Here is a 21115-nt window from a genome sequence, read left to right as displayed (position 1 = left end):
CACAATGCATCTATAGATGAATGGATAGATAGACAGATAGACGTTCTTTAATTCATCTATAGATGGATGGATGGATAGATAGATAGATAATCTTTACATTGCATCCGAAGGTTAGGTTAGGCCTTCTGAGGCACCGCAGGCTGCAGTGAGTAAGAGGGGGAGGGGGGGCAGGCGCTGTGGCTAGGATGGGCTAGGAGGCCGAGCGATACGGCTAGAACAGGCTAGGGCTGAGTGATTGGGCTAGCACAGAATTAAGAAGTTGCCACTTGGGACAATACCTAACATTGATATTGATCAATGCATCAATTTTCATTTTCAAAAAATCATTTAGATATTTATCAATGCATCAATTTTTGAACATGGATTTGAAAGACCTACAGACAATCAATAATTATAAGAATCTACATATGGTTGGATAGATAATTTCTATAATGTATTTATATTTGGATGGATAGATAGTTTAGAATTTGGCATTTATCATGTTAGGTTTATTTTTTTCCATGCATAACCGTCTAATTAATAACACAGAAGCTGGAGCAAGTTATCTTGAGAGAGATGATTTTCTTTTTTTCTTTTATAAGATCATCAAGTGGAATAAAATCATAATCAGAGCTACTTTCCTAATGTAAAAGTAATCTTTTATAAATTCATAGAATTTAAAAGTATAAAATTTTTATAAAATTTACTCTATTTTTTGTAAAAAGTAATTAAAGTTGTTTGTTATCAAATCGTTGTTTTACTTTCCAATAATTTATAAAACTCTCAGCGCTTCAAAAATACTGTGAACTTTCAAGCAACTATCTATGAGAATTTTGCCAGTTAAAATAACTAAAGATATTCAGGATGTACACTCTATATTCTTTCAAGCAACTATCTATGAGAATTTTGCCAGTTAAAATAACTAAAATTAAAAACAAGTTCATTAAAAATCTATAATTTACATGTCTAAGGCTACAAAAAAGTATTCAAGTAAAAGTCCAGGCGTTTGGAGATGCGACAATTCAAAGTGAACCCAGTCTTGATTCTTGAAAAATAATAATGCAACTTAGAATTTCCGTGGTTCTACTGAGTTCTCTAATAATCAAAAGTTGAGGCAAATCGACCCGTGGATTCATGCATTATGATCGTACATCCAAACAAACAAACAGAGATTACTACTTTATATTTATTTTCTGTTAAAATCCTTTTTCCTTTAGTTGTTTTTTAAGATCAGTAAAAAATACATATAATCAATTTCTTGAAATTTAGTGGAAAACAGATTTATATTTTGGGGTTTACAAGAAACTCTGTTCTCACCAAACTTTTAATTATTTCACCCGGATTTAGAAGAAGAACAAGTTAGAAGCAAACCTTATTAGTTTCAAAGAGCTTGCAACTTAAGGCTGGGTACCGCTATCAAAACCGGTGGTATCGGTAACCCGGTTTCAACATAAAAATAAGATATTTTTGTATACAAATATGATTTAAAGTGTTAAATTGTTCTCACTTTTTTTCAATTTCTTGAATTAAAATCTAGGCATTAAGGAACTGAGTTTTTGTCACAAATTCTGATTTTCCAATCCCTACATCTTTGCAAACTGATGGTGTAAACCTTTGATATTTCAAGCTATCATTATTTGATATAAAAGAATTCATAGTTTGAAATATTTAAGGCCTCCGACATTGAATTGCAAGAAAAGTTTGCGACAAAGACTCAATTCCTTTACACACCTTTTTGGAAACTTTAGAGTTTCGTTTAATTCTGCAGCAGCGGATTATATGATATTATATTTTCTGATTTGTAGGAGAGGGTCGTTGAGGATGTACAGGGTTACCCGAAAAGGATGAGATTTTAAAAACTACTTTTGACTTATGTAAGTGTAAAATGCTAAGTATCTGTATAAAATCTCATGTTTATAATTTCAAATAAATATCAACAGCTAAATGCGCCAAGATTTTGTATATTTCCTTCAAGAAAAGAAATCTGTAATTTTTTCCGTTCTTCTTCAAAAAAGAACATTGAGGACAGTAAAAGATTCATGGTTATAAATCGTCCCTGTCCGTACCAAAATGAAAAAAAAAATTATTTTGAGGTATCTAGAATATTAATGTACGTAACCAACAAGTAGGATGAGACACAAGTAATTGCATATCACTCTGGGCCGTAGTAAATTTGAATTCGAACAGGACCTGCCCAGTTTGTACTGGCCTGCCAGATAACATTGTGTACTGACCCGATCCTATGGTACAGTACGTCAAACTAACCAGACTAACATACGACAGGGGTCAATTTTGCATAGTCCCGTCGGAGGGCTAACCATGACAACTCCCATGGCGCGTTCAGACTTTTTACAGTACCCGGCCTAATCCTAGGCCTATTTGACCGACCCCACTGGCTTAGTCCACCGTGATATTCTATACTCCTTGATGAGGCCAATGTTCTGACCGTATTTACTGTTATTACATATTGTTTTTAAACTTTTAATATTCAAATCAATTTCGATAACAATTGCATGATCCTAGAATGCTAATGATTTTCTAATTTGAATTTATGTGAACAGAATTTAACTCTAAATGTATACAATGAAGCGTAGAAGAAGCCTAACTGTATATGGAGGAAGGGGATGCAGGACCGCCATGAGCCCTTCAAAAAGGTCTCCAAGCTTCCGTATTCGCAGATGTGTATTTAAAATGACCTGTCGTTACCCCTAAACGTTAGAATATATATTATAGAGATAAAAAAACCATTTTTTAAAGAAAATATTAAATCTTTAAATAATTATGCAGTGTTTAATATCCAAAAAATATTGCAAAACTATTAAAATATTAAACTTAAAAAATATATACATTACTTTTATAATATCTATTCTATAACAGGATAGGGGTAACGTCAGGTCATTTAAAATACTCATCTGCGAATCCAAAGGCTTGGAGACTATTTCGCGGGGCTCAGGGCGTCTGGTATCAGTGAATAGAAGTTGAAAAAGCAACAAAGGAAAAGTTTAAAGAACTGGAATTGAATTTATCTGGATAAGTTTAAATAGTTTGAAGGAAAAGAACAAAGTTTTAACTTGTTTTTATTCCATGTTTTTGTCTAGTGTCGACTCATAGCTCATAATAGTAGACAATAGATAGAAAGATAGATAGAAAAGATATAAAGATATATAACGAGCCGGGTCAACTTTTCCGGTCCCAGTTTGTACTGTTTCGCCCAGTCATTGGGAAAAAGAAGCAGACACTCAATAGGACTAGCCGGTGCAACAAGGTTGACGTGGTCAGACTTTAGGTTGAATTTACTTTTACTGAAGGATGAGAGGTGCGTGCTATATATATGCGGAGAAAGATATAATTAGAAAAATAGAAAGATAGACATAAATAGACAAATATTTAGAGAGATAAACGTGAACCTATAGATAAATAGACACATGATGAAAAGCTATGTTTAGATAGTTAATAAATAAAATAGATACATAGATTCAAGGGTGTAATGCAAGGAAAGTTAATTGCAGTCGTGTATATTCTGGGTACATATTGAAACCAGTTCTCTTTGGGCGGAATTTGTAAACAAGAAATAAATGCATCAGTGTTCGTTTAGAATCCGAGGAGATTTTTTAAAAGCATTAAATTTGATAATTTTGATAATTCACATAATAGTTTCCTCTGAACAGAATATTTTATTGATTTTTTTATGTGAAAGATGGATCCCATGTCAGGCTGTAACATCCGTCTTGTGTTTACATTACCGCCCAGAGACAGTACACTGCAGTACAAAAGATGCGTACACTTCTGAAATAACTTTCCTTGCATTACATCCTTGGAAATATGAATAGATATAGATATAAATATAAATAGATATGGATAGATAGAAATAGATAAAGATAGTTAGAAATGAATGTTGAGAAGAAAGTGTCCCAGTTGACGATTCTTTTTACAGGTTGCCAAACCTCAAGGTATCCAAGGTTTAAAGAGAAATCAACAATTTGGAAATATAAAATTAATTCTTGGAAAGATTTTTAAATAAACTTAGATGAAAACTTTAGAATGGGATATCCTTAATCCTGATCGGTTAATTAATCTGGAGATTAATAACAAGAGGAGAACAAGCATTAATTAATCTGGAGATTAAAAAAAAGAGGAGATCAAGCATTAATCTCGATATCCACCATTCTTAAGTTTTCAGCTCAGATTGGGTAATTTGCGCGTATTAATATTTTTTAAAAATATCAATTTTGAATAGTGTACTTGTAAGCAAAGGTACAAAGGCACGGAGGTACCAAGGTTCAAGTGTTCAAAGGTAGAAGGTCGTAAAAGTACAAACTTACAAAGGTACAAAAATTACAAACCTAAATTTTCAAAGGTACCAAAATTACAAACCTAAATTACAAAGGTACCAAAATTACAAACCTAAATTACAAAGGTACCAAAATTACAAACCTAAATTTTCAAAGATAAATGCCAAGGTACCAAGGCGAAAAAGTAAAAAGGAGTTCAGGTCCAAAAATGTTTATGGTACAAAATATTTTCCTTTTCTCCCTGGGGGATATATTTTTTACAATATTTCACGTGGCCTAACTTACAACAATTTATCGCGACTAGAAGTGTGTATTTCAAGAAAATTTCACAATTTAGCAAATTTGATAATTCATATTAAAGTTGGACTCTAATAATACAAATCATCAGCAATATCAAATAATTAAAGTAAATAAAGTAAACATCAGTTAAAAAAAATTCAATTATTTCTGACTTTGTGACTACGCAAAGATTTACAAAAATGTTTGAGGTTCTATTTATGACTTGTACAAAAATGTTTATAAAAGAGTAGAACTAAAAATTCCTCTGTGTTTGCATGAAGTCTTTAAAACAGTTGGATCAAGTGATAAAAAATAATAAACATTAGTAGATTTTGCAGAAACATAAAAAGAGGCGCATTTTGGGGTCAAATCAAAAGTGGATGTGAGAATTTCTCCACATTCTAACTAACGTACTACATTTTCATCCCCGATTTGTATTAAACTCAATCTACACTTTCTACTCTTGGATTAAACCCTTCTAGAGTTTGATCTGAGATTAGTCCAATCCAACATCCTGCATCCCACTTGGAACCTCACTCAACTTCTTCTTAGCAACCAACTTGGCCAGGGCAGTGTCTCTTAAACCAAAGAGATGGGCCATCTCTAGTTCAGTGTTCACCAGGGGGATTGCCTAAACAAAATGTTTGGATAAACTCATCTATCATGAATATCTGGCAAGGATTAAATAATAAATATATTGTATTTTTTTCATTTCGTGATTTTTGAGATTTCACACTTTTCTCTTCTATAAAAGAAAATTGTGGTTGATTGAAAATGTTGTAATGTTTTGATGTAAAAAACTTTACAACGAAATAAAAGAGAAGACGAAATAATAACAAGTTATGAGAACACATTTAGGGCACCTTTAGCCAAAACAATTTGTTAAGTAAAAATAGGAACTATATCATTTTTCTGTTAAAAGTGAATTTTTGTGTTTATCCTGTATTACAGGGTGTGAAGTTGTTTTGATAAAATGAAAAATTTAACAGTTTTACATTTTACTGTTCCACTCCCTTCGATACTAGAGGAGAAGCCATAAAATTTACTTTTGAGGAAAATAAAATTTGGCCAGAACAATAATACTTGTGTTAGGTTGAATAAATTACATAATTTATGTAAATGCAAGCAGAAAATGGGTTGTTTCTGGATTAAATAAATTCTACAATACTAATGTTTTTCTTTATGATTAATGTGAGAGAAATAGTTTGCTCAACCAGTGTCTAACTGTTAACATAATTTAAGAAACCCTATTTTACTTACTTATTCCTACAAAAAAACAAGCTAGAAAATGGCCAAGATTTATTTTGTTCAAGTCTGTAAAATTCTGAAATGTCATTGTTGAATAAATCCAGGGAGGGCAATTAAGAATTTTTTTAAAATAGAATAGTTCAAGAAACATTAAAAAATTTCTTTAAAAAGTGAAAGAAAAAAATGAATTATTTTTTTTGAATAAAAGTTTTGATCAATTGTCACAAATGTGACATAATTGATAAGGTTTCTTTTCTTATTTGAATTGTTGCTCTATCTCTGTTCTAATGTTATAAAAAGAAGTAAATAATAATACACAGAAGTGTGGAGGGAGGAATAAATGTATGGTATATATAAGGTCTAGACTCAATCAGTTATATATTGGAGAGATATAAGAGATACTTTTCAGGATTAGACTTTAACACTTAGTTAGTTGGTGCAGATCATATCAAATTGAAAAATAACTCTTCCCAAAAACATTCCTCTGATTCCTTTGAGAGGTTTTAGGGATTGCATCATTAAACGCACATGTTTAATCTAATTCGTGAATTAAACTGTTTTTACTGATTATCTCTAGGTATTGCAGCTAAGATTATAAGTGCTCCGAGAATGGGGTTTAGGGCATATCCGGTGTAAGGATGGGGATTAGAGGGAATCATATCCGGTCTGAGGCCCCAACTGCTGGATATTATCAGAAAATATATAGACTAAGAGGGTATGGACTATAAAAAGAAGGGACAAAGACTATAAGTTTTTAAAAATTTAAGAAACATTATGCTGATTTTCTGATCCATGCAACCTACTGTTGTAAGCATTTGATACTTTAAACTTATGTTGAATCAAATTGTCAGAAATATCAAAGGATTACAGGTTGCAGAAATGTCAATGTGCATATAGACCAATTGTTTTATTTAACCAAAAAGAAACGAACAATATAAAACTAGGCTTTTAGGTTCTATTAAAAATTGTATTGATACAAATTTTTATGTAATTCTGAGCATCCAAAAACCTTCCCTGGCGTCATGCAAGGTCCCACACAAAATTTGGGCCCGATTGGTTCAGCCGTTCTGACATTTATTGGATACAAACAGAAAGACAGACAGACAAGCAAAGTATATATATATAGATATCTAGCCAATGCATTAATGATAAATCAATAATAAACAATTCTGTCAGATTGATATAAAAATTGACATGCCAAATTTAAGCATTCAATCCTTAGAACTTGGTTCAGTCATCTTCGATAGGGTTAACAAAACTTGAGGGTGGTGTATTTTTCAACCTACGCCAAATCCGCTATACTACACATCAGACCTACTAGCACGTGGTTTTACAGCTGCTATATGGACTTGTGGCTGCAGCGCGCGGCAACAAGCCTGTCCTAGCCGCAGCGCTCGGCCCAGAAATTGTCTTAACCTAACCTAACCCTCAAATAATACAAAAATAAACAGCTGGCGTAGGTCCGATATTGCAGTAGGTCGGAAGTTCAGTAGGGGGAATGTTGCGTATAGACGATGTAACATTACCAACTTGAGTCTAGCTTTTACCTACATATACATATCATAAAATAGATCAGTAAGAAGTAAGTATATGTATGTAAGTATGTCAAAAAATAATAATTTTAGGATTTCACAGCATAAATCTTGGATGAAGATTTCAGCTCCTTACATCTTCTTAAAAAAATCTATCATATCAAAAAAGTTTTGAAAAAAAGATAAGTACTTTTGGATCCAAGAAATTGCAAAATTGAGAAAATTTGTCATGCAGAGCAAAAAGTCTGCATTTTTAAAAAGTAGCTATTTATAAACCGGTTTGAAGAAAATTGTATATGTTGCCGCTTTTTCCAATTTTGAAAGCAGGAATTATAAATTTTATAATATTTACTTTGTCCATCAACTTCAGAAATACAAATTGTGACCAAAACCAATTTATTTGAGAGAGTTTTGATTAAACATTATTCTAAATAAAAAAGGTAAATTCGCATCTCGGTTCAGGACAAAAATCTAATTTTTCAGATTAAAATGCATTAACAAAATTAAATTGATCAGGCGATGTTAAAGTTAAAGAGAGAGAAGCATCAAAGATAATTAAGATAAAGGGAGTCGTGATTTTTATGTTAATAATTTCGGAAAACAATATGATCAAGAGCAGATTTAGGCTCAAGTGTAAGGAAAGTATGTATTGGTTTTAGAAAGAGCCTGAAAACAAGTTTTCGGGGATTTCAAGGTCTGAAAAGGTGGTATTTACATCACTTCATGTTCTTCAAATACCAGAAATACTTTTGACATAATAGTAATATTTTAGCTTGATACTTATTGACGCAATATTATTTTGTTCTTTATAGTGTTGCTAAGTTAACAATACATATTTTCAGATATCCAATATATGTACCAATTTGTATATCAGCCTGCAGCATTCTCCATTTATCATTCAGTCTTTCATTCTATCTTCTTTATTTTCTTTCATCATATGTTCATAAATATATTTGGATCCAAAAATAAAAAACTTACATTAGAACAAGATATTTTGTAATAATTGATAGATACATTGCAATAAAATCAAAAGCAGGGGTATATGTTTTCTTGAAATATTATCCCGCTCTTTTAAAATATTGTAAAATTTTTATTTTTATTTAATGATTTTAAGGAGGTAATAATAAAAAAATGTTAAGGAGAAAAATAGAGCAAGTTCAAAACCAATTTTCATTTATCCCTTTAATTTTTCTTCTCAAAGCGCATGCAATAACAGACATCAATCATTGGTTCTTTAATCCATAAAAACTATTAATGATCCATCTATCCATCCATCCATCCACCCAACTATCCATCAATCCATCAATCAACCAGTATTGAGATGTTTAGAACACAAAAGGGAGTTTCCTACAATACATCACTGCAGAGTCTTGGTTTATCCTAAACCTACTTTTTATATATAGTGCTTCACCAGCCTTTTGAGGCAATATTTGGAAATATTTCCACCAAAATTTCAAAAGTTGCTGAAGAAAGGAGAATTGGAAATTTATTTGTTAGATAAATAATCATGAGAGGTTGTCACGAAATATGAGAAGGCGCTCTTCACCATACTAAAATGCTACCAAATGTTCTCTGAAAAGATTTAGAATAGTTCTTAGCATTTTAATGCTAAGGTTTTGTGTTTTTTAAAAAGAAAAATACTTATTTAATTCAAACTCATAACTAAAATGAAATCTAATATTAAAATAACAATAATAAATAAAACTATAACAAAAATGACACCTGCACTTGACTCCCAATTGCTTGTCCTAGCCGCAATGCCTGACCCAACTCATCTATCCGAGATATGATGCTCAGCTCAGAAATTGTCTTAGTCTAACCTTTTTTAAGGCTCAACAATTTCAATCTGTCCCAGTGTCTAATCCGTGTAGGGGTTTCGTTATTATTTGTTTAGTATTTTGTATTAAAGTGACTAAACATTAAAATCTAGATCTAGATTTCCTACTCTAGTCTACTTCTAAATATCTAGCTGACAAGATCTAAACATCCTACTCTAGTTTACTTTTAAATATCTAGCTAACAAGATCTAGATTTCCTACTATAGTATACTCCTAAATATTTAGATGTCAAGATCTAGATATCCTACTCTAGTTTACTTCTAAATATCTAGCTGACAGGATCAAGATATCCTACTCTAGTTTACTTCTAAATATCTAGCTGACAAGATCTAGATATCCTACTCTAGTTTACTCCTAAATAGTAAACTGACAAGATCTAGATATCCTTCTAAATATCTAGCTGACAAGATCTAGATATCCTACTCTAGTTTACTCCTAAATAGTAAACTGACAAGATCTAGATATCCTACTCTTAAATATTTAGCTGACAAGATCTAGATATCCTACTCTAGTTTACTTCTAAATATCTAGCTGACAGGATCTAGATATCCTACTCTAGTTTACTACTAAATAGTAAACTGACAAGATCTAGACATCATACTCTAGTTTACTTCTAAATATCCAGCTGACAAGATCTAGATATCCTACTCTAGTTTACTCCTAAATAGTAAACTGACAAGATCTAGATATCCTACTCTAGTTTACTCCTAAATATCTAGTTTACAAAATCTTGATATCCTTCTCTAGTTTACTCCTAAATATAAAGTTGACAAGATCTAGATATCCTACTATAGTTTACTCCTAAATATTTAGATGTTAAGATCTAGACATCATACTCTAGTTTACTTCTAAATATCTAGCTGACAGGATCTAGATATCCTACTCTAGTTTACTCCTAAATATTTAGATGTTAAGATCTAGACATCATACTCTAGTTTACTCCTAAATATCTAGCTGACAAGATCTAGATATCCTACTCTAGTTTACTACTGAAAATACATGGAGTAAAAAGCAGGATTGAAGACACAGATAAAAAGCCTGGAACCTTGGTAAATGGAAAACATGTATAAAACCAGTTAACGACCATCAACATAAACATAAACAACAGAGAAACTCTAAATTGTCAACAAAGATTATATTTATAAACAAAGAAATAAAAAAAATGAAAGATGATGATCGTAAACTACTTATAAACTTTAAAAACTAAATTAAAAACCTGACATTATTAATTTACCCAAAAAAATATAATTTAATTTTTACATCTTGTGTAGGACAGTTTCTTCAAAAATCAATGTATCCCCGCCCCCCCTTTTCCTCCAAAATAGACTTTCGGGGATTTTAAGAGAAAATGTTGGATTCTTGACGAGGTAGCCATTTACCTTTGAGAGATTTCGTTGAACAGATTTCTTAGGCATATAAATCAAAAATATAAAAGAACTCCCCCCTCCCCCCACTTTACTCTAGATATAATACTCTNTAAAAATTAATCTTTAAAGTTTAGGGTATAATATTTTCAATACGTCACAGATTTAAAAGAACTGTGTAAATTAATTTTCTAGAGCTTTACAGAGCTCAATTTGGAGTCGGAGGTCACTGCGATTGCGATTGCGATTGCTATTGCTATTGCTATTGCTATTGCTATTGTTATTGCTATTGCTATTGCTATTGCTATTGTTATTGCTATTGTTATTGTTATTGTTATTGCTATTATCCAAACAAGCAAAACTATTATTTAACCACTATCAGAATGTGATGTTTTCTTCGATGAAAGAACTAAACTCTGGGACTGGTTGACTGACAGACATACTGACTGACAAACTCTATTCCTTTTCATCCCAATAGATTGTTTTGAAATTTTCCAAATTCTCTTTAAAATCTCTTTAAGAGTTAAGAGAAATTAATAAAAATACGTCATAGTTTTCTTAAGAAAGAGGAAAGGCAAGCAGCCATGAGCCACAACTATTTTCCATTCCAAACCACACATTTTTGATTATCTGGCAGCCGGGCACAACTATTCGTTCTTCTGTGCCATAACATTTTAGTTTTCCATCATTTCCAAGTTTTTAAAAGGAAAATTTAATGCTTAAAAATTGCGTTTTTTAAAAAAATCTGGCCATGGCATACAAAGATATATATATATATCTACAACTTTATTTGATCTGGAAATAATTATGATAATTTTAATTGAAAATAGATAACTTATTTTTCCTAGATTGAATTAACTACTGATCTTAAGACAGCTAAATTGTGTAAAGCAATATACTGACTGATACGATACTTTAACATAAAACTACAAATTTAAAGGGTGTCACTTTCTAAAAAAAATTTTTTTGAGGAAAAACTAAAAAAGTCTTTATTTGACCAAACTCTCCCTACCCATCCCTAATCGTTGATTAAATCTAAATAGCAGTTCTTTAATCTTCATAATATTGATTTATTTCAAAAAATTAAAACTTAAAAACAATTAATTTACCATTTAAAGAAAAGGGCACTATTAGAAGGCTAAAATGTTTAACATGGAAGAGCAAACAGCTAACATGCGGAAGGTAGAATAGTTGTGGCTCATGGCCACCTGCCTTCCTACACTCCTACTTTGTGTACCTTTCGTATAAACTATGCAATGACGTCATTATATCTCCTTAGTTAACTACATATTAAAGCAAATATTATTAAAATGACGTCACATTAATCAAGTAAGATCTACACCCTGAACATAGAATTACATTAGAATTTAGAATTATACAAGGTTAATCTGTACACACAGAAATGAAAATTTAATCAAGCAAGAACTTATACATTTTTTAGATTTATTGGGAACTCAAAGAAGTTTCTAAGCAGAATTACATGAAAACTTTAGTTTACCTTCTTAAACAATTCATTTTCACATTTTTTAAAATCTTTTAGTTTCAGGGACCAAAACTCTATGTTTAACTCTATCAAAGATTTGCTTATCAAAGATTGAGCCACATTGACAAAATTTTGTGCATCACCTTATCAAAAATTGAGCCACAGTGACAAAATCTTGTGTATCACCTTATCAAAGATTTGAGCCACAGTGACAAAACCTTGTGCATCACCTTATCAAAGATTGAGCCACATCGACAAAATTTTGTGCATCACCTTATCAAAGATTGAGCCACAGTGACAAAATTTTGTGCATCCCCTAATCAAAGATTGAGCCACAGTGACAAAATCTTGTGCATCACCTTATCAAAGATTGAGCCAAAGTGACAAAATTTTGTGCATCAACCTTATCAAAGATTGAGCCACAGTGACAAAATCTTGTGCATCACCTTATCAAAGATTGAGCCACAGTGACAACATTTTGTGCATCAACCTTATCAAAGATTGAGCCACAGTGACAAAATTTTGTGCATCACCTTATCAAAGATTTGAGCCACAGAGACAAAAGTCTACGTCTGACCAGTTCAAAGTTATGAGCCGCAGCGACAAAAATCTATCTCTCACGTTATCAAAGTTATGAGCCGCAGCAACAAAAATCTATCTCTCACGTTATCAAAGTTATGAGCAGCAGCGACAAAAATCTATCTCTCACGTTATCAAAGTTATGAGCAGCAGCGACAAAAATCTTTCTCTCATGTTATCAAAGTTATGAGCCGCAGTGACAAAAGTCTATCTCACACGTTATCAAAGTTATGAGCAGCAGTGACAAAAATCTATCTCTCACGTTATCAAAGTTATGAGCCGCAGCGACAAAAATCTATCTCACACGTTATCAAAGTTATGAGCCGTAGCGACACAAATATATATCTCACGTTATCAAAGTTATGAGCCGCAGCGACAAAAATCTATCTCACACGTTATCAAAGTTATGAGCCGTAGCGACACAAATATATATCTCACGTTATCAAAGTTATGAGCCGCAGCGACAAAAATCTATCTCACACGTTATCNTATCTCACCTTATCAAAGTTTTGAGCCGCAGCGTCGAAATTCTCTCTCTGCATCTCTATCTGCCCCAAAGTTTCATAGGCAAACTCATTCTTATCATCAATCTAAAAATAAAAAATAAAAAATGGAACATGAAAAAAAACTAATAAAGTCGTTTACTCTGGTTATTACAATTCCTTGACCTCAATCACTATATTTAATTCTTTAAAATGTTATAACATTGCTAATAGTGTTAAAAGTAACAGTTTGTTATGATTTACAGCTAAATTTGTGAACGGTACAGTCATATTCAAAAAGACCCGGAATTGATTGACAGTTTATCAGGCCACTTTGCATATTTATCTGTGGCAAATTTTGAATGCTCAAAAAAGGCAGACCACATTTTGGAAATGGCAAGACTAGGGTTATTTAGTGATTATCGATTCATCAATTTGTAAGATTAGATTGTAAAGTCGTCTCATTAATTGTAAATTAATTCCGAGTTTTTCTGATTGGGACTGCAGTGTACACAACCTTAACTTCAGTCATCCACAAAATTGTCATACTGGTTTACCCACAAAGGATGAGACTGTGTAAAGACGACCCAAAACTCTTACAATATGACGATTTCAAGCTTGATTTTTAGTTTCTGCATTTCGGCCTACAAGGAACCTTGCAAGCAAGAAAACTAGCTATTACCGTACAATCGTCGTTGAAGTCTCTTCCTGTAACCCTGTTACCCACAAAGGAACCCTGTAACTCTGTTTCCAGTTTTTTTTAGCGACTGTGATGATGTGAATTGTTTATGACAATGTTTAAATGACAACTAATTTTTAAAACTCAGAACTACTTGTAAACCTGATGTTTTGAAAAATTTTGTATTTGACTAAAATTGAATAAAACACGAGTGTCAAGCTATATTTGAAATTCTTAGAAATCCTTCAAATATCAACTTTTACACAATATAGAAGATGGCAAGTTTTCATAGACAAGAGAAGAAAAACAAGTTTTGGTCTCTTCAAGGGGTTCCAACTTTTTCCGGATCAATTTGGATCCGTAAATGCATTACGGAATCTTTCCTGACGCATGATAAAACTATTAAAACTTAGAGAAAATTTCGGATTTTTAACAAATCTACCCTTTGAATGCTAAACGGAGCTATGTGTAACAATTTGATAAAAGTGTGTTATCTGCGAATATGGAAATTTATTTAGAGGAAACCAACCTAAAGGATATCCTAACTAATTATCAAGCAGTTTTTAAGAAAATATTGAGTAGTAAGGATTCAAATCAACTCCACAATATAACAAGGCCTAACCCCCATCCAGCTCCAACTACCCAGCTTACCCTAACCTTTTATAAGATCTTTCTATTAAAATTATTTGACTAAAATTGAATAAAACACGAGTGTCAAGCTATATTTGAAATTCTTAGAAATCCTTCAAATATCAACTTTTACACTTTTAGAAGATGGAAAGACATTACGGAATCTTTCCTGACGCTATTAAGCATGATAAACTATTAAAACTTAGGTAAAATAACGGATTTTTAACAAATCTACCCTTTAAATGCTTTACGGAACTATGTGTAACAATTTGATAAAAGTATGTTTTCTGATGATATGGAAATTGGCTTAAAGGAAACCAACCTAGTGGGTATCCAAACTAATTATTAAAGGGAGTGACCGGTTATGTAAGGTAGTTGAACTGAGTATGCAGTGTTGTGGAAAGCTTCTTTCGGATTCATTTGAGACATATTAAACTTTTTAAAGATCAGAAAATCCTGAGTTTGAGCGCAAATTCGATATTCAAAACTCCTTCTTTGGGGGTGGATACATTTTCAGAATTAGTTTGTTTTTAATTGTTAAATAACGACGACATAAAATGTAAAAAAGTTCTACAATAAACTACAGACGTCATGTATAGGAACATGTTGAGAAAATAAAAATAAATCTTATCATCGAAAATAAGTAATCTTGTTCAATTATTAGTTTATATTATCTCATTATTCTGGTTTCTCATTATTCACAAAGTTTTTCGCAGATTTTCTAGAATTATTATTGAAAAGACGACATTTGAAGAATTTGAAGAAATCTGCGAATAAATTCAAAGAAAATTAAAAATTCAATTTAATAATGAAAACGAAATAATGGATTTTAGCATTCATTTATTGACAAATTTCTTTTGAGAAATATGTTCCTAATCATCTAATTAGATTACTGTATAATTTTTACTATATTTTTCGTTGTCGTTATTTAATAATTTAAAAAAAAACTAATTCTGAAAACGTATCCACCCCCAAAGTAGGAGTTTTGAACGTCGAATTTGCGCTCTAGCTCAGGAATTACAGATCTTTAAAAAGTTTAATATGTCTCAAATAAATCCGAAAGAAATTTTCCACAACACTGCATACTCAGTTCAACTACCTTACATAGCCGGTCACTCCCTTTAAGCAGTTTTTAAGAAAATATTAAGTAGTACAGATTCAAATCGACTCCACAATATAGCTAGGCCTAACCCCCATCCAGCTCCAACTACCTAGCTTACCCTAACCTTTTTAAAGTTATTTCTATTACAATTTTAGGGCGCAGAACCCTGAGGACAGAAAACCAAAATGTTAGTGTTTTCTAGATCTGGTGAGTATCCACCGTTTAAAATCTAAATCTGGTTTTGTGTTCTGCAACAACCGAGATCATTAGTGTTTAATCTTTTATCTTTGATTACAACCCTGGGATTAATCTAAATCATGTTCATTAGTCCCCAGATAATAACATGGAGGACATAACCTACAGAGCGGAAGTTCCATCCAGTACTCAGTTTCAAGAGCAGAATACTAGGGGACTAGAGTACACTCCCCTGTTATGAATATGAATACGAGTAATATGACTCAATAAACTCGACTTAAACTCGACTTTTTGAATCCCAGTTTCTGTGTCGGTATATTCACGAAACCTTTCCTCCATGAATAAAAGACCCGAAGACTGGATAACACTCCTTGTTATAAATCCTCCATCAAAAAATACCTAGGGACTGGATAACACTCCTTGTTTTAATTCCTCCACATGGATAAAAAGACACGGCGAATGGAGAACACTCATTGTTAAAATTACTCCATGGATTAGAGACCCAGGAACTAAAGAACACTCCTTGTTATTTCCTCCATGGATAAAAAGACAAGAGACACTCCTGGTTAAAAATCTTCCATCGATAAAAAACCTTTCGGCTGGAAAACACGCCTTGGTTTAAATCCTCCATGGATAAAAGAAGACCAGGGGACTAGATAACAATTTTCGTTATACTCTTCCATGGATAGAAAACAACTGCGAAGTGAGATCACTCCTAGTTGTAATTCCTCCATATATAAAAGAAGACTAGGGGACTAGAGAACAATTAAAATAATCTAAATTAATGAGTTGCTGGAATTAAACAGAACTAATAAAACGGACGAAATGGGGAAATAAATAAACCTGATAATAATAATAAATTACAAACCAACATTAGTAAGAAATTAAATCGGCTAGTCTTATAAAAACGTATAAATGAAACATTGAAACAGTTGTGTAAAAAATTTACATCTAATAAAATCAGAGTTTTAGGGACATCCAACAACAACTGATAATTTATATTTTCAATATTACAAGTTGCATAATTTCAGTTTTTGCATACAAGTTCGTCCACATATTTTATACCTTCTTTTTTTTGTAATAAATAAGCCATGTATCAGTAATGTTAGATTTATCTAAAGTTTACATACGCATTCATACATTCATTATTAAATTAAATCATAACATTATGAATATTAATAAGTCACTTTAGATACTGCCGGGAGAGCCGCAGTATCTGTTATTACAATGTTTTCTCGTTCATGTTTATTTAGATTTAAAATTTTGTTAATTAAATTATAAAATATATAGTAGATAAAATTACAAAATTATCTATCACTGTTTTTGAATTATTAATGTACAGTATACTGCACCTGTATTGCTATATCTATCTCTGTTATTGTATGATCTATGTAGTGTACTGCACCGGTATTTTCAAAATCTATCTCTGCTCTTCTACGATCTATGTACAGTGTACTGTACCTGTATTGTTTTATCTATCTCTGTTATTGCATTATCTATGTACAGTGTACTGCACCTGTATTTTTTTATCTATTCTATTGTATGATCTATGTACAGTGTACTGCACCTGTATTGCTTTAGCTATCTCTGCTGTCGTTTGATCTATGTACAGTGTACTGCACCTAAATTGCTTTAGCTATCTCTGCTATCGTATGATCTATGTACAGTGTACTGCACCTGTATTGCTTTAGCTATATCTGCTATTGTATGATCTATGTACAGTGTACTGCAACTGTATTGCTTTATCTATATCTGCTATTGTATGATCTTTGTACAGTGTACTGCACCTGTATTGCTTTAGCTATCTCTGCTATTGTATGATCTATGTACAGTGTACTGCACCTGTATTGCATTAGCTATCTCTGCTATTGTATGATCTATGTACAGTGTACTGCACCTGTATTGCTTTGGCTATCTCTGCTATTGTATGATCTATGTACAGTGCACTGCACCTGTATTGCTTTAGCTATCTCTCCTATTGTATGATCAACGTCTCCATCCTTCTGAAGTTTAAGTAGTGCTCGGTGAATTACAAGATTTCCATTCTATTGACAAAACTCAATAATACAGGAATTATTTTCTCCTTGCCTAAAATGGAAATTATTTCTGTACCAACGTGAGATTCCATGAAATATCAAGATTTCTTCGAAATTCAATTTCAAAGAATACAGAATTTATGAGGTAGAAAGAAGACATAGAATGAAATGAAATATTTTGTGATTGTTTCAGCAATATTTTAATAAATACTTGAATAAACAGGGAAAAAATTATTATATATTAATTATTTAAGGCAGTACTTCATTATTGGTGGATAGTTACAAAAAGTGTGAATTCTTTGAATTCTAGCATCCCGTAGAATTTTTTTAATATTTAGAATTCAAATGGGGGATAGTGTGGTCAAAGTGGACATTAATTTGCTCACATTGAACAAAACATAGCCTTTCCCGCATTTTACAACAAAATGACAAGTAATAATAAAAAATATCTTTAAAAAAAATCATTTTTTTTCATGGGAGTTAACTTTTTCATTTTCAATTTTTCTGTTATTTGTACGTTTTAAGTTTTTAAAACCTATGATGAAGGACAAATACACTTAAAATGTTTTAAACTATGCCTCAGCATCCCCTAACCGCCACTTTCTTTGGATATTGGCATTTTGATATGATTTATTTTGTTTAACATAACTAATAACGACAACCTATTTTAATGAATGTCGTCTTACTTACTGAATAAAAACTTCTTTCCAAAAATGTTTTTTTCACTATAAAAAATTTGAAAAAAATGATTTAAAAAAAATATGTTATTGAATAAAAATAATTGAATTCTTTGTTAAAACAATTTTAAACTTAATTTAATTTTAATCAAATAAGTCCAATAAGTCCAACCCCCTTATTGTGACCACACTGTGCCCAGCTCTAAACACCCCTGATTTAATGTAAAAGCAGGGTAATTATTTTCTCCTATTTTGTTGATTTTGTTCCTTTGGATTTAGCTGTATACCCTTGAGATACATCTCGTCTGATTTCTCCAGTTCATTTTTCTCCTGTAGAATCTGGATACGCAGAATATACTCTTATTAAACATTTTTAATAATACAGATACAGAAACTGTGTTTTTGGTGACAAAAAAGATTTTTCACCAATAAAACTAATACTATTGCTTCAAAGGATTTATTCTGTTGCTTAAAAATTTCACTAAAAAATCAATCGAGAATTAGACCAAACTTTTAAAGTGGCCATTGAAGGCGTAATTTCAAGTGACCCTCCATGCAAAGATAGCCATGCCCAAATCCCAACCATACCGTTGAAACCTTTATCTGATCAATAAAGTAAACAAATTGACGTTTTCTAGGTTTAAAACTTAAAAGTATTTTAATCTGATAATTTCTTCAGGATTTTCTGCACCAGATATACGCATACATGTCACTTTTGTAGAGAACCCGCAATTTAAAATAATTCTGTGTTTAAAATAATAAAAATTGATGATACTAAATCCATACTTGATCAGACAAATCATATCAAACCAAAGGCACCGATGTGAATTTTGCATTGAGGTCATGTGAGATTACGCTTACAGTCAACCTTTAATAGATTTTGAATTTGGAAATACAGGGTGAGTCAAAAAAAGTGTGATTTGCGGCGCCTGGTGCAAAAGTGTACCTTTTTAGTACAACTCTCCTGTATGGTATTTTTTAAATATTTTTTGAAAATTTGTATTTTTTTTTGGTACTTTTTAAAAAGATTGAATCACAGAATCTCGGAAAATTGGCAAAATTGTAATAAGAAAATACGCAATTTTCAGTTCTGGTATAATTTTTACGGAAAAATTATTTTTCTATGGTTCTTAAGGTTATAACTGAACAGCGTATATTTAATACTTTAGAATATAATAAGAAGAAAAGAACTTGAGAATTTAAATAACTTTTCCGTAAAAATTAGACCAGAACTGAAAATTGCGAATTTTTTTATTACAATTTTGTCAATTTTCTGGGATTCTGTGATTCAATCTTAATAACATTTTAGATTTAGAGAGAAATAATATGAATACACATTTTGCTTTTCTGAACCTTTGATTTTGAGAGAAAAAAAATTCGCGGATTTTCTTTTGGGCCATTGGAGTACCATAAAAAAATTACAAATTTTCAAAAAATATTAGAAAACACCATACAGGAGAGTTGCACAAAAAAGGTACAATTTTGAACCAGGCGCCGCAAATCACACTTTTTTTGACTCACCCTCATCCAATTGATATAAATTGACTGATTGATAGATATTCTGTCCTTAGCGTAGAGAGCAAATGCTTCCACGCATTGAGGGAATTTATCCAGCGCTGATTCAAACTCTTCTACAACCTTGCTGATTCCAGACTAAATAATAAGTTAGGCATCAAATCATATCAGGCTGTTACCCTCCATATATAAACTCTCAATTATTAATATATCAATTCTCTCTACTATTCAAGCTCGTCATAATGTCTGCTGCTATATAACTTTTCTAAATGACGCACTTCCTGCTTACATTCTTAACTTCCTGGCCAGGAACAGCTGATTCCATTTAGTTTTTTTTTCAATTTGCCAAGCGAAGAGGAGCTATGCTGACTTTCTTGCCGCATTCTTTCTTTTTCAAAATCTTTCAAAATCTTCCAAAATCCACAATGAAACCGTGAGCTGCCGCCCAAGTAGCTAGCTATTGTTACTGTAGTGCTCGTAGATTGAGAGAATTCATATTTTTTTGCGTAATGTCCTCTAAAACTCAAAAAATGTAGCAAAAAATAATTATATTTCCCCTCATACTTTGATTTTTTTGTATAGCTTTTAATAAATGATTGTTTAAAGTAAGACTGAAAAAGATAAAAAGAAAAGACTGACCAGTGACCACCTTGTGTTTCAAAGCTTAAGGGAGAATTTTTTTAAATGTTCCTTTTACAGAAGGGCTGATCAAAATTAATTCCCCAAATATTTTAAAAGAATTGATTTCCGCGAAACCTAAAATCTTTAAAAAAAATCTAAATTTATTGTATAAGGAAGAAGACTACTAGTAGTCCTAAAGAAACGATTAGGTTTATGATATTAAAAGTGTTCACATAAAATAATTGCTATCTGAGAATTTTAGCTTATTTTGTAAAAAAAAAGCTATTAATCCTTTGATGAAACTGTTTAAGGGAAAGTAAATCGAAAATGCATTATTAAAGCATAACTAATGTATCTAACCACCAGTTAATAAAATATTAATTAAATCAATCAATCATTATCATAAAACAGAAGATTGCATGATAAGACCAGTTTTTAAAGGAAGAATATGAATATTTTGTTTAATCCATTAATATTTGAGTTTTTTATACATGCTACAGGAATAAATGATCAGTTTTTTTTCAATTCAAAATTCTTAATTTTCTTTTCAATTTCATGTCAAGTTTCTATATGTAAACATTTTA

The 21115-nt window shown here is 31.5% G+C and overlaps 1 protein-coding gene across 1 annotated transcript in view; it reads right to left on the bottom strand.

Moving 5' to 3' along the window:
- Positions 1 to 5045: 5045 nt before the first annotated feature.
- The window catches only part of LOC111700738 (mitochondrial import receptor subunit TOM70), a 42366-nt gene continuing 26296 nt past the window's right edge, over positions 5046 to 21115 (bottom strand). The window contains exons 22-26 of the mRNA XM_023471772.1: positions 19962 to 20048; positions 18663 to 18734; positions 17635 to 17727; positions 13092 to 13184; positions 5046 to 5181 (exon numbers count right to left, since the gene is read on the bottom strand). Of these exons, the coding sequence (XP_023327540.1) occupies positions 5047 to 5181; positions 13092 to 13184; positions 17635 to 17727; positions 18663 to 18734; positions 19962 to 20048 (480 nt within the window). The 3' untranslated portion in view covers position 5046. The remainder of the gene's footprint in view (positions 5182 to 13091; positions 13185 to 17634; positions 17728 to 18662; positions 18735 to 19961; positions 20049 to 21115) is intronic.

The sequence above is a fragment of the Eurytemora carolleeae genome, unplaced genomic scaffold, assembly GCF_000591075.1.
Source record: "Eurytemora carolleeae unplaced genomic scaffold, Eaff_2.0 scaffold415, whole genome shotgun sequence".
Classification (NCBI taxonomy): Eukaryota; Metazoa; Arthropoda; class Copepoda; order Calanoida; family Temoridae; genus Eurytemora; species Eurytemora carolleeae.
This window is presented reverse-complemented; position numbering and strand designations above follow the sequence as displayed.